Here is a 13,942-nt window from a genome sequence, read left to right as displayed (position 1 = left end):
CACGGTACCCTGGACAGACCACTTGTTAACAGAGTTTAGACTATTTTACTCCAAATATTTAGATACCCTTACTACCCCTCCTTCCGTGATATTTGTCCTCAACACCTGCAAGCTCATGCATGAGACACTCTGTCCCACTCTCCAGACCCTAGCCCCCCCTTTGCTTTAAGTTAACAAGGGCCCCCAAACCTTAGCCAATCTCTACCAGCCGAACCTCCTTCAAAGCATGGACCAGCACGCCCCTCTCAAAACGAAAATACCGAAACTTCACAATCCAGTCAACATCTTATAATAATAATAATAATCTGGTTCACAGATGAGCTTGTCACTCTCCGTCGAGGTAAAAGAGCTTTAAAACAACTATGGAGTGAACATCCCACTACTACTAACTCTGGAAACCTTACCAACGCCACCAAGGCTTACAAAAAAGCCATAATTTCCTACAAAGCAAACTCCTATAACTCTAGAATCTCCAATGCTAGTTCCAACGCCAAATAATTCTATCTCATGCTGAGAGAGTTGGAGAACCAGGTCCCCACCAGTACCCAGACTCGAGCTGATAAAGCCTGGTGCTCTACCATCCAAACAGCACTCGCTAACAAAAGTCCCACTTAATGGGAAAAAAGCTCAGCTCACCACCAAACTTCCATCATCTGATGGCCTGATGCACACAGGCCGCCCAAAAATATCCCCCGCCCCCACATTTCAGTTTCTCACTAGTAACTCAAGCTAATGTACTGGAAACCATCCAGTCACTCAAACTGTCTAACTGCAAGGGTGATTCTTGCTCCGCTCAGATAATCGTGCCCCCACCTTGACCACCGTCATTACCAAATTAATCGATGCCTCCTTCGTATCCAATTTGGTCCCAGCCAGCATCAAAGCTGCCTGGGTTACCCAGCTCCTCAAGAAACCTTCCCTCAACCCGACATCCTCACTAATTACTGCCCCATCACTACTCTCCCCTTCTTGCTGTACCCAGCGGTTTTCAGAACACCACCACTTTCTAAGGGCTAGATAATCTGCTTTCTGCCCCAAACATAGCACTGAAACCGCTCTGCTTGATCTCAAAATCCAATTATAACACCACGGATATAGGAAACCTGGCCATTCTCCTCCTCCTCGACCTCTCTGCAGCGTTCGACCTAGTGGACCATGACCCCCTATGCCAGCACCTTAGCTCGAACCTCTCCACTGAGGCCATCACCTGAGTTAGATCCTTCCTTAGCGAACGCACCTCGAGAAACTTCATTTGAGACCCAGCAGCTGACCCCATCTTCGTCCCTCTCGGTGTCCCCCAATACTCATGCCTTTCACCGACCCTGTACAATACTTCTGGCAAGCCACTGCTTGACCATCTTGACTCCCTTGGTATTACCTATACCAACTTTAGGGACGACATCCAAATCCTCATCCCCATTACTGGCAACCATACCAGGGAAACCATCAAGAGGGTATATAGCATCATCCAAAGCTGGTTGGCTACCCGCAATCTTTTCCTCAACGACGACAAAACAGGACTGCAAATTGTGGGCTCCCCTTACTGACTCAAAAACCTAGACACCACCTTCTCCTTTTCCGTTGATGGCACCGTCATACCTGTTCCGAAGCACATCAAAACCCTATGATTCTATCTGGATGTGGACCTTTCCATGACTAAGCGCATCAATGCCTTGGCCTCATTCACGGCCTACACCTCTAATCTCATCTCCTTGAGTAGACAATTTCTCTCCCTAAGCAATTCCCTGAGACTCGCAAGAGCCATCATTCGCAAACTTGACAACTGCAATGTCTTTCTCATGGGTACTACTGCAACACGCCTCTCTAATCTCCAACTTCTTTAAAAGCGCTGTAATCGGTTGTTCCCCCACACAGACGCCGCCCTCCTCCATGCAAATCTTTGGTCCCCTGTTAGGCCCAGGCGAGAAAGGGTTGATAAAAACCCATCAGTACACAATGGTTTTGGTATTCTGCTGTAGGATTGACCACCTGAAGGCTGAGTCTATGCTTCCTTTTTAAATGTCTGCGTCCGGAGCCTTGTTTCCCTAAGCACCATGTTTGCTGGATCCAAGCGCCAGCGCCAGGTTTGCTGGATCCGAGCGCCAATGCCAGGTTTGCTGGATCCAAGCGCCAGGTTTGCTGGATCCATGCGCCATGTTCACTATAGACACAGGGCTACCCATAGCCGAAGCTCCAGTTGCAGCATTGATTTTAACGGTTCTGAAAATGCAGAGGGTGTTTGCCCTGTTTCATGACTGATTGTAATGATTGTAATATACATTTTAGGTGTAGATTGTCTGTCTTATTCTCTCTACACAGGAGCTGACCCATACGTGATCATAAGCTGTGAAGGAAGTAAGGTGCGATCGCCTGTGGTGAAAAATACCCTTACCCCGGAATTCGATGTGAAAGGGATATTCTATCGAAAGAAGGCCAGCGAGCCCATCTACGTCCAGGTATCACAGGAGTCTTCATGTTGTGTCACATCACAATTGGGACATTGTTTGGGAAGTTGCCGGCAAATTACTGTAGTTTGTGAAACCATCCATGTTTGGAATTCCTTGCCAATAATTGTGATCTCTGTTTCTTGTACATTAGTTGAAGTTCTAGGTGGTCTCCTAAACAGTGATTAGTTTGGAAAATCCAAAAACTGTTATTTCCCCCAAAATATCAGAACTACTTTCCAATTAATGTAAAGGTAAGGGTGCACATTTGCAACAAAACTTTCTACCAACCATATGAATTTAGAACAAAAATCAGCCATTTTCTTAGTTGGATAAATCCACCAATTTAACTTTTGGGTGAATTGTCTCCAGCCAGCACTTTGAGGCTCAGTTAATTTCTTTGTTTTCTCTAGATCACATTATGAAAATTTAAAAACTCTTTCCTTCTTATTCTCCCGCTACTTTGGTCCATTTTATAGAAGCTGTGCACCGGTGTAAGTGCACAGTAGTAGTAGTAGGAGGCCAAAAAACTGCCCACATGCAAAAAACATATGCCTTCACTGCATTTTTGCACCACGGTAAAGATTGCTGATATCGATTTGTATTCGCATTTGGGCAAAAGTTGCCCTAATGCAAAATTGCATAGAAAGCATATGTTTTTAGCACTTTTGGATATGTTGCGCTAGTGCGAACATGGTGCAAAGGGGCACTTGCACCAGTGCAAAGTTTCTTTAAGGTGCAGTCTTGTTGATTTGAGGCACCCTTGGACACATGAGTAAAGGTATTGTATATATTTTAGTCTTTGCTAATATACTCTTTTGGCCTAATTCATAGAGCATTTTTCAATGGGATTTCACCATTGTAAAATGCTTGTGTGAACCAGGTCACCCAGGATGAAATACCATTCAGTTAGGAAATAATACCACCTAGAGGCAGTTCAATTTGTGGTGTTATCCATATTTACATATATGTCATCATTAATGTTATTACGAATAAGGCAATTGAATGAAAGCAATATGGTCTTGCCAAATGAACTAATCTTGGTTCCAACACTTCCCATTTACATTGGAGTGAAATGACACAACCTTGGTAATATTAAAGGAAAATATACCAAAGTTACATCCTGGGACTGACTCAGGGATATTGTCGGTAGATAATGCTCTGCGACATTCTAACAAATTCCCGGCCAATGTTGATTCTATCCAATAATTCCACAAGGAGAAGCAAAAAAATCAAACTGGGAGTGGCGGAAGGAGGGGTACAACCTTCGGCAGCACAGAGGGGCCCCCCAAAACTTGAATCCTAGCAAAGTGCCAAACCAAAAAAGTAGAAAAGCATGGTGGGTTTGCAAAATATGAAAGGCTCAAAGAAGCTCCAAGTTCAGAGAAAAGGACCTAAGAAGCTCACTTTGTAAATAGAATCACAGTGTTCATAGCCCTCAACCATTTGTGATGCAAAGGCGGGTGAAAACACCTGATTTAGTTTTTGGCGGGTGAGACGCCCATTGGAATGAATGGGCGTGCAGGAGACTTGGCGGGTGAGTCAGCCCTTTACAAGGCGGGTGACACCCGCCAAAAGCGTGTGAGTTGAGAACTATGAGTGTTTCAGAACCTAGAGTAGCGATAAATTGATCCACCTACAAACACCATTTACATCCTGAGGTTATGTCGTATTACTGACATTATGTGCAACATCTCTAAATTCTACAAAGTAAAACTCCATATCCTTTAGTCCCAGATAATGGCATCTAGCTGCAGGGCTGCCAAACAACTAGACACAGGTTGTGTGTTATGGGGGCCTGTGCACTATTGATCACTAGTTTGCAAACATGTTTTCTCCATCAGGAACCTCTTACCCACATCCCCTTCTCCATAATGTCACTTTTGTTGTGTAGAAGGAATGTAACCCCTTTGATTTTCTTTTGCAATATTACACTGATTTGTCTGTAGTAAACTGGACCTCATTCTGCAAATGCAAGTTTTGGTCATTGGTTTTACAATGCATCTTTCTTCTCTAGATTTGGAACCATAATGTGATCAGCGATGAGTTCATGGGTCAGGTGGCGCTACCTGGTAACCCCAATGACCTTCAGGCCCAGCATTCCCTCCAGCTACAAGACAAGAGCAGCAAAAAGACCAGCACCTTCCCGGGGACTGTGGTCCTGAAGCTGACCACCAGTAACATCCTTACCAACATCTGATCGCAGTATACGAAGAAGATTCTACTGGTGCCATATATGATATACAGTATATGAACTATGCATGTGTCCCATGAAATAAGAGCTTATCGCTGGCTTTCAGTGCTGTGAGGTGCCTTCAGGAAACCAAAATCAATGTTCTTTTCAAGCAGGGCCTCCTTTCAGCCAATACGTTGTACACTTGCTCCCAGCGTGCGGATCCACTGAACATCTAGTCTTTCTTTGGCAGCCAGGGAAGGATCTAACATTTGTAATTTGTTTACAGGATCATGTCATGTTGGCTTCTTTGGGAACACACTTTCTATCTTAAATGGCAGACCTTTTAAAGAAATAATCTGCCGATATATACAAATATGTATGTAATGGAAAATTATGATATGTCAACGGATGAATGTCTTAAATTGCTATATCATTTAATGTGATGTGTAGTTAGTAAAGTATAGAAGAAAACTTGTTAAATTCAGGGTTTGACTAGAGGATGAAAAAGAACTTGGCAGCCACCGGGACGTTGAGCTGGAATGTGAATATTGGTTTAGCTTTTCAATTGTGCCAACGCTTCGTTTTGTTTTTGAATTTACCATTGTCGGCATTTTTGTGTGGCCGAGGCCTACTCTTGTTTCTCTGTGATCAGTAACAAACCATTAAGAGAATGACAAGTGGCTTTTCTAGAAAGCTATGTAGTCCTGTCTCTCCAGTTTGGAACTGTTGCTGAATGGAGACCTGCTGGCATTAGTGGGGGGGGAGAGACCCAACTGCAAATATCCAGACCCATCGACTCTGAATGGAAAGTCTTATAATGAAGAACCCTATATCCTACCGACGTTTGAGCCAACCTACACAAAAAATGTTCTGCAGTGCTAAATATTACCCAAGATGGACATATTTGGCTTCTACAGGGATATGTTGTCCTTTTTTGTAGGTTACTTGTTCTGGTTGCAGTAATGATGTCCTCCTTTCCTTAACTTTTGTTGCCAGTAGTAGATGAGCCACTCAATATCCAGTCGGTGGTCATGATTCTAACCAGGAGCTTTTCCAAACCTCCTTCGGTTGGACACCTCTTTGAGCGGCATAATCTGGCACAACTCTATATTCCGCTTCCTCAAGGAGCCTATGCTCTTTTCCATCACTGCGCATGTGCCATAGTGTGATGGAACACAATCTTCTGTAAATTGGGGGCATATCGTAAATCGGGATAATCTGTTCAACTGGATTGGCCAAGCTATCTGTGCCTGTTCGATACAGCCTCGTTACAAGTTAGACGTACCAGTTGTTGGGAGTTTGAAATTTTTTTGGGTTTTTTTTTGCATTTTCACGGCAGGTACGGCTTCAGTTTATATGCTTTCTTGCCGAATCGCAGAGAGTTACTTAGTCAGGTGTGCTTTCAATTAACAATTAACAATGTGAAGTCCAAGCCCACCCTTCGCCTCTGGGATGGTTGGTCCTTTAGTTTTAGAAGTAAATATGAAATATGGCCACATAACATGAAACGTTTGTTTTTAGCCCACTGTTGAGGACAATTTGAAGAAATCCATCATCGGCCACACAGGGTGATCTCAAATGTTTAACGACCATTGCTTTTAAGGTTTATATTGCAATATTTATCAAGTAATTGAATGTACCTGCCTTTAAAGAATCAAAGTAGTTGGTTGGAAGTCGTAACATGTGCATTATACCAAAGGGTTAATGCTAGTATGACTGCACCCTTTCATTTCACACATACATATATCATAACACATATTGCTTCCCCTTAAATAAGGGCACACAGTTTTCAAGGGTAAGCTAGGGTTATTTAGGTCTGTATGTTGGGCGCCGGGGATGCAGAGGGCAGTATGACTTTTAGCTGTGTTGCTTGGCATAAGTAGACCTGTTCACTTTTCACAGCATGCAATGCTATTGGTCCACTTTGCCTTTCCTTTTGATTGATAGAGATGTAGATCATTGACCCTGCCATATTCAAAACCACATCATAGTGCCATGACTCTGTATACTGAGGAAGTAGCAGAACATGAAATAAACATGGAGGTTTGTACAGAACGCTTCCCTTATTCTGGCATTACCGGGCGCTGCAGCGGATGAGCGTTTCCGGCTCGCTCCAGGTTCCACACTCCTCCCCGTCGGCAATGTTCAGTGCTGTGACTGGGGATATCATTTGCCACTGCCACCACTGATGGATGGAGAAACAATAGGTCTCTGAACTTTATTTTATGGATCGCAGTCACTCTTGTACTCGACCCAATGGCGACCACTGGGGATGTGTCTGGTGTCCATTGCATCCTTTTCGTAACATTGCATTCATGAACAGGAATACTATAATGATGGCAACTTATTTACAGTTAAAACGCAGATCCATGAAAAAGCAGTATGTTACTAGATTGAAGGGGTCGGGGGTACTGAGTGATGTGAATCCTCTTCCTTCATTATGATACAATCTGCTTCAATAGAAAATGGATACTTCACAATATATTTTCACCTTCGGGATTTGCTTATCCCTACCTCTGAATAATGTATAAACTGTCCTAAGAGGCATGACTGTGAATCACGCCTCCTCTTCATCTATGGCACCTGTCACGAGAACCAGAGGTTCTGTGCCAAAGAGCTTGACAAGTGGGTTACTGGTGCGGCAACCCTCTCCTGTGAACTCCTTTGCTCACAACAATAGAACTAATCCTTAGCTACAGGGATGGAGGGGCTATTTACAGACTCAAGTCCTTTTTCACAGTTTCTGCCCGAGGGACAACGCACCTCTTTACACTCACCAGGGAACACCTGTACAGATGTAGCTTAATCTTAAGTGACAAGCTGCCACTAACAGTCCAATACTTCACCATCCTGTTCCTATCACTACATGCTTTGGGAGGCACAGGTACTCCCCTGGTTGATGGTTTCTGTCATCCTGCACCTCCTCTTACCCACATAAATTGTTAGATTTGATTTAACACACAACCTCACTAGTCGGACATAAATATGCAAGGTCCAATGTCTTTCCAGGGTGCCCGACACCTGCCTAAGCACACAGGCTATCCCGTCTTTAGGGAACACTGTCATCATGTATTGAGCCACATAATGGAAGTGTTCCTGTCACTATCTGTTGGCCTTCTCAAATCCTAAATGGGACTCCTCTTAGCCAGGCACCCTCTTTCCAGGTGACTGATGCTGCAAACCCGGGTGGACCAACTCGAGGACCGGATCCATGCTGGGTTTTCAGGATACCCCTGATTAATATTCATGAAATAAATTTGCATACAATGATTCTAAATGTGTGCACATTTTTATTCATGAATATTAATGAGGGATATCCTGAAAACCTGTCAGATTTCTGGCCCTTGAGGCCAGGAGTTGGACAACACTGCTGTGAACAGTCTGCTTCCTTTCACTGCCTCACACACACTCCTCCCTGCCAGTCACTGCTTCCCAGCCCTGTCACGATTCCTCTGTCATTGGCTCAGTCAGCTGTCAGTCAAGCATTGGCTAGTAACAGCTACTCCCTTTCCGCCTCCATCGAGATAGCATGCTGAAACCTGCTACCATGCTCCAGGCACTGCAGTGCAGAGCCCTCCGTTGGCCACCCAACCAATGAATAATCAACATGGCATCATACCAAGAACTACTGATCTCGAAGCCTAACCCCCCAGATATTAGGCAGCTTTTTTGCACATTTACTGGCAAGGTGAATGGGGAAAAACAGCATTGTGGTCCTACATAATTATAATGGATACAATAAATCGTGATCATCTGTAAATACCAACTACTGACCCCTTTGAATACCTCATGGCATTGAGAACCTGAGTCCATTGCTTACAATCTGGTGTGAGACAGTTTTGAAAGTTTAATACAAATTCATTTCAGCCATCCAGCCCTTTATCCCATCAAACATCCTATCAACTCCTTTATATTATACAAAGATCATTCACACTATTGAATTAAACATTTCGGAGAAAACAAAAACCTGTGAACACAAGGAACAGTCAGATTATCGGTCCATAATCCGATGATTCACACACATGGGCTATTTCTAGCAAGAAACAATGATTGCATCAGTTCATTATGGAATCGTTCACACTTGGGGGCTGTGTTGGTTGTGACTAAGCATTTCAAATGGGCTGTCCTATGTGTTTCGTGCTTTATCCACAGTCACTGTGGACCATTTTCTTTGGAACAACTGTGTTCCACTTTTTCGTGATCCGAACTGAAGCTCGTGCCCCTCTAGTTCTGCACTATATTTGATGCCTTCATCTGTCTTCTGAGTAACCTCCTCTTAATGTCCTGTTGCTCCTTGTCCTTCCACTTGTTTACTTCCAGCAATTATGGTAACATTTGGAGCTTGGCCAAGGCCAACATATTTTGCTTGCACTTTTGCTCCATGTTCGATTTTCAGATCTGATTTCTCAGGTGTTCCCTACAAACAGTGACGGTTCGGACTGGATGTAGCAATTTAGTTTGGGCTGGAGTTTCTTTTTAATGCTATGGTCAAATGGACAGCTGGAATGAGGTAGCTTTTCCCTCCCCCCGACAATGATGCAGTCTAGCTCTGATGATCAATCATTTCTTGAAACTATTTTCGGTAATGCAATGTCCTTTTAAAAAGATCATACTTCGCCTCTGTTCAAAGGGGCTTCAGATGGTTCTGCATAGAGGGGTAGCCCACCTTGTTAGTCACTGGTTTTCATCTGTCATTTACCAGATCTTTTTTTTTTTTTATTCCCAATCTTTGGTAGATCGCCCTTTCAGACACGTGTGCTGTGTGTATTTGGCCCTTCTTTTGTTCTAGGACCTCGTCTCTGGAATTTGGGTGCTTCCTTATTTGGCCTCAGTAGGCCTGAAACCGGTTCAGTCTGGGTTGCAGCAGGAACCTTGGCTTCACGCTGTAGGGTTGCATCAGTAAAGGGAAACCGAGGAGATGGGGGGAGTATGCCGGTTACTCGTCCTCTTCGCGTACTCTTCAAGCACATGTATGACGTTCTGAACGATGTTGTGGGTTATTGTAACATTTCCCAGAGCTTCAACATATTGGTAGCATTCCTCTAACGTTTGAAACTTTTTGCTCTGCTCCACTTTTATCCTGTGTGCCTCTTTTCATTTTTCTAGATGGTTGCTGTCAATTGGCCTTCTACCCAGCTGTTGGGATCTTGCCACATGTGGCTTGTCTCACTGAGAGGCCACCGTATTGTGGTCAAAGCCTGTCTTTAAATGACTGTTGATACTGGAAAATTAATTCCCATGGTGAATGGAAAAATTAACATCTCTACCCGTGACCCTCCCCTTTGCAACATCACCGCCCGGCCATCTTCAGTGAGAGACCACTCAGTTGTATTAAGTTGTACAGTGGCTAGGGCTTCAGGCATTAGATGTGGGTGCTCGTGCTTTTTTATTTTTTTTAAACACTTTTCAGGTTATGTGGCGTTTACCAATTCAGCACTCCTTCCCACAGTCGTCTACGTTGTTGCCCTCTTGAATGCATAGCTTCGTGCTCTCAGGTTCCATGGCCTTCCTATTTGTGCTGCTCAATACAAGGACAGTGAGGCTCTTTCTCAAGAGATCTTCATGAAACTGCTCTTTAGGGCATAGCTCCAATAGAATGTGCATGCAGCGTTCTCTCTTGCTTAAGTGATAAATAGTAATTTAGTACATAGGTTTTGTTGCTCGAAGTATGTGTCACAATTGTACATTCCTACCCACTTCTTTGACATTTCTAGGCTGCCAGTTCCATGCTGTCTCTTGATGTTGCTAAAAGCAGCAATGGGTTTGCATTTGATAAGCAGTCAGCCAGACAAAAAAAAGTCAGTCATTCCACAGCTGCTTGAAACTGTTCTACCCTTTGTTGTGTTGCTGGCTTCAAAGTTCATCATGTCGATAATCTTCCATTGTAGTACGGTTATAGGTCTCATCGCAATGACCTTGGGTGTGGACGTCGCCATTTTCTCCTGTATCGGCGAGCAATTCTCCTTTTTGAATTCTGCGCTTTGGGGTCAGTGTACTGAACTAGGAAAGGAATGGGAGAAAGTGGAAAGAGAAATGTAGTTCTCGGGAGAGGCCCCAAATAAGGAGGTCAAAGGGATAATGAAGAGTAAGAGACTTAAGAAGCTCAGTTGGTAAAATCCTGAAGAGCTATATGCTGTCAGGGTATCAACATTAACATGCTCTTTCTCTTGTATCATGTAACCAGTGCACGCTCAAGTATGCCTAAATACCTTCTCAGCCTACTTAGTGTGTTGCTTTCCCCTTCAATATTGGGTGTCAACCAACGTATATTCCCATCGCTCCCCGTCTCCCCCAAACCGCATTCTTACCACTTGACACTGTCTTACAGCTGCGTGGTGGAACACTTTTCCAGCTGACAAGGCATTCTGCCACCAATGACGTGCACCCCTGCTTTACTGCAGACTAGCTGTGATCTTTACCACAGCCGCTTGGCGTTGAGTGCCAGGCCAAGCCTTTTATCTGTAGGTATATTAAGGACCCTGAGGACTGATATTTGTTAGGTGCCTGCAACACCTGTACCAGCGGCATTGCAAAAACATTGCTGTTGGCTCGGTTTCTATGGCAACTTGGCATTCGTATAGGCTCCATGCACACCCTTACAGCAAGCCACACTGTGCACGCGCCACATCTCAGTGATGCGTATGGTTGCTTCCGCAGCATATCCCTGGAGCCAGCCACCTATCTGGAATAAGAATATCAGTAGAGTCTTGCATCTTTCACTTCCACAACAAGCTCAAATAAAGTATGCCACGTCAATGTTTACAAAGTAATATTTCAATGCATGCGTTGAGGACAATGGTTGTGCAACTTGTATTTTTGCAAAATTATTACTTAAACCTGCCATGTATAAACTAGAATTTACACATTTGAAAGTGAATTGTTTTTAACTCGATTGATAAGCTTTTATCCACCAATCAATGCTATATGTATTTTACAAGAATATTACCCATTGAGTATGTCGTCTACATATATAAATACATACACCTGCATAAAACATGCATGTAACCGGCCAATGGGGCGGACAAACCGTTTTGATAATAGACGTATTCTAAGCTGACCGTGCATAAACATTTTGATATTACTAGTATATTAAAATGTGCCTGCTCCCTAAAGATGGACACATATCACATTTGGTATTCCTAAATGGAAATGAAGTGATGACAATGGAAGTCCCTGTAAAGATTGTGATAGACATCTTGACTGTTAGAATTCCATGATGACTTGTATATGGTTTTCTTTGCGTTGCTCATGTTTGGGAGGATTTTTTATACAATCTGCTTTTTGGGAAGACTGAATATGTGTAACGGGCGATATTCTTTCTGGGACATCTGCTAAAAATTGTAGAACTGTTAAACGTTTTTACTAAATGAGCTCTCACTAACTCGCTGGGATGTGTTCCAGATGGAAAGTGCCATAAGATGCCTTTATGAATAAATTTAGGAAAACTTTTTCAATAGGTAAAACACCCACCCCCAACTTCCACAGAAAACACGAAAACTGAGCCTGCTGCGACGTAACTGAATTTTTCGCAAAAGCCTGCCATTTTGGATATTTCTTTGAGCAAAACAAGCCATAATAAGTAAATTCACAATGCAGGAAATAGTGTCGCCCCTCTGTAACACATGGACCAAAATGCCAAATATTTTGATGCAAACCTTTGTTAGTTTTGAGGGCACACGTCGCTCAGCAATTCATTTTAGCTACTGCTGATGTGTGTTGTCCTTTTGTATTCTGTTCTTAAAATTGGAAATTGGAAATGCATATCCAATGTGTTCTTGATTTATTGGGTTTGAAGGATGTGTTCATTACTTTGTGCTCTAACGATGAAAGTAACTTTGCTTTGGGCGAGCAAGGTGAAGGTAATGGATGTTTTGTTTTTGTTACATAATTCCTTTAATGCCAGAATCACTATTATTTACCGGGTTGACCTTTTTTAAATGCTCTGTCAATGCCTGTTTTTATTCAATAAAAACATGAAAAAAGTATCTTTTTGTCATGCATGTAGACACATTTTGCTACAATTTATAGAAAGCACACGGACTAAGTAGTAATCTTGACAAATCTAATATTGAAATTACATTTGTAAATGTGTATATTGGTGAAGATGGACATTACAAGAAAGCCCCGGCCAATCATTTGAGGAGGATTAGATCTTAATTCGGATCTTGGAAGATTCGCCGGTGGCATGGATCAGAGCCCCCTAGCTTGAGAAAAGTGGTTGTTCATTTAACACAAACAAATGTTAGTTGTGGGTTAATGGCATTTACAACTTTCCCAACTTTGTAAAATCATAAGGGGGGGGCGACCTCGCCCTGCATCACTGTAATCCGGATGAACTCGCCCTGCATCACTGTAATCCGGACTACCTCGCCCTGGAATGCTTTGTAACTACCCAACTACAACACATCACCACAAACAACCTATTGAACCCCTCCCAATATGGCTTTCGACCTGGACACAGCACAGAGACTGCTACTCTTCACATTCTCTGACCTCCACAGAATCACAGTCAAAGGACACGCAGCACCTCATACTATTCGGCCTCTCTGCAGCCTTTGAGACAATAGACCACACCATTCTACTAGACATCCTAGTCCCGAGGATGAATCTCTCTGGTACCATACTCGACTCGTTCACCTCATTTCTCATTGACAGGACACACTTTGTCTCCATGCCCCTTTGGCGATCAGCCCCCACCCCTGTCAAGTATGGGGACCTGCAAGCCTCCTCCCTATCTCCTCTCTTCAACCTGTATGTTGAATCCTGTGGACAGACCCTTAGCAAACACAGCATACATTTCCACTGATATGCAGATGACACACACATGCACTTCCAAATCTCATTCCCTTCAAAACTCCAAACCCTCAAAACCTGTGTCTCCACCATCAACAACTGGATAGCCACCCACTTCCTCAAACTCAAGCCTCCCAAGATAAAATACCTCCCTGCCTGCCCCCAAGGCACAAACCTGACCTCTGGATCCAAGAACTTGCCACGGACAACCAACACATCCCTCTCCACACCTGTGAAATTCCTTGGCTTCACCATCAACCCCCACCTTTCCTTCACACACCACATAGCCACTGTCAACAAAACAAGCAGTCTATAACTACATCTCCTACTCAAAATCAAACCTATCCTATCTCATGACAACTTCCAAGCACTGGTCCTCTGTAAGCTGGACTATATAAATGCTCTCTTCACTGGACACCCCAGAAACAGGCTTCCCCCTGCAAGCCATACAAAACGCAGCGGCCAGACTCATCCTCCAACTACCCAAATATTCACACAACACCCCCACTCTTGCCCAGCTCCACTGGCT

General features: G+C 43.6%; 1 protein-coding gene across 1 annotated transcript in view; it reads left to right on the top strand.

Annotated features, from left to right (window-relative positions):
• CAPN5 (calpain 5) overlaps positions 1–12,605 on the top strand; it is an 820,088-nt gene extending 807,483 nt beyond the window's left edge. The window contains exons 12-13 of the mRNA XM_069640007.1: positions 2,320–2,456; positions 4,462–12,605. Of these exons, the coding sequence (XP_069496108.1) occupies positions 2,320–2,456; positions 4,462–4,644 (320 nt within the window). The 3' untranslated portion in view covers positions 4,645–12,605. The remainder of the gene's footprint in view (positions 1–2,319; positions 2,457–4,461) is intronic.
• The last annotated feature ends 1,337 nt before the right edge of the window (positions 12,606–13,942 follow it).

The sequence above is a fragment of the Ambystoma mexicanum genome, chromosome 7q (assembly GCF_040938575.1).
Source record: "Ambystoma mexicanum isolate Mex_15411 chromosome 7q, UKY_AmexF1_1, whole genome shotgun sequence".
NCBI lineage: Eukaryota > Metazoa > Chordata > Amphibia > Caudata > Ambystomatidae > Ambystoma > Ambystoma mexicanum.
Note: the sequence above shows the minus strand (reverse complement) of the source record. Positions and strands in the feature narration are given on the sequence as shown.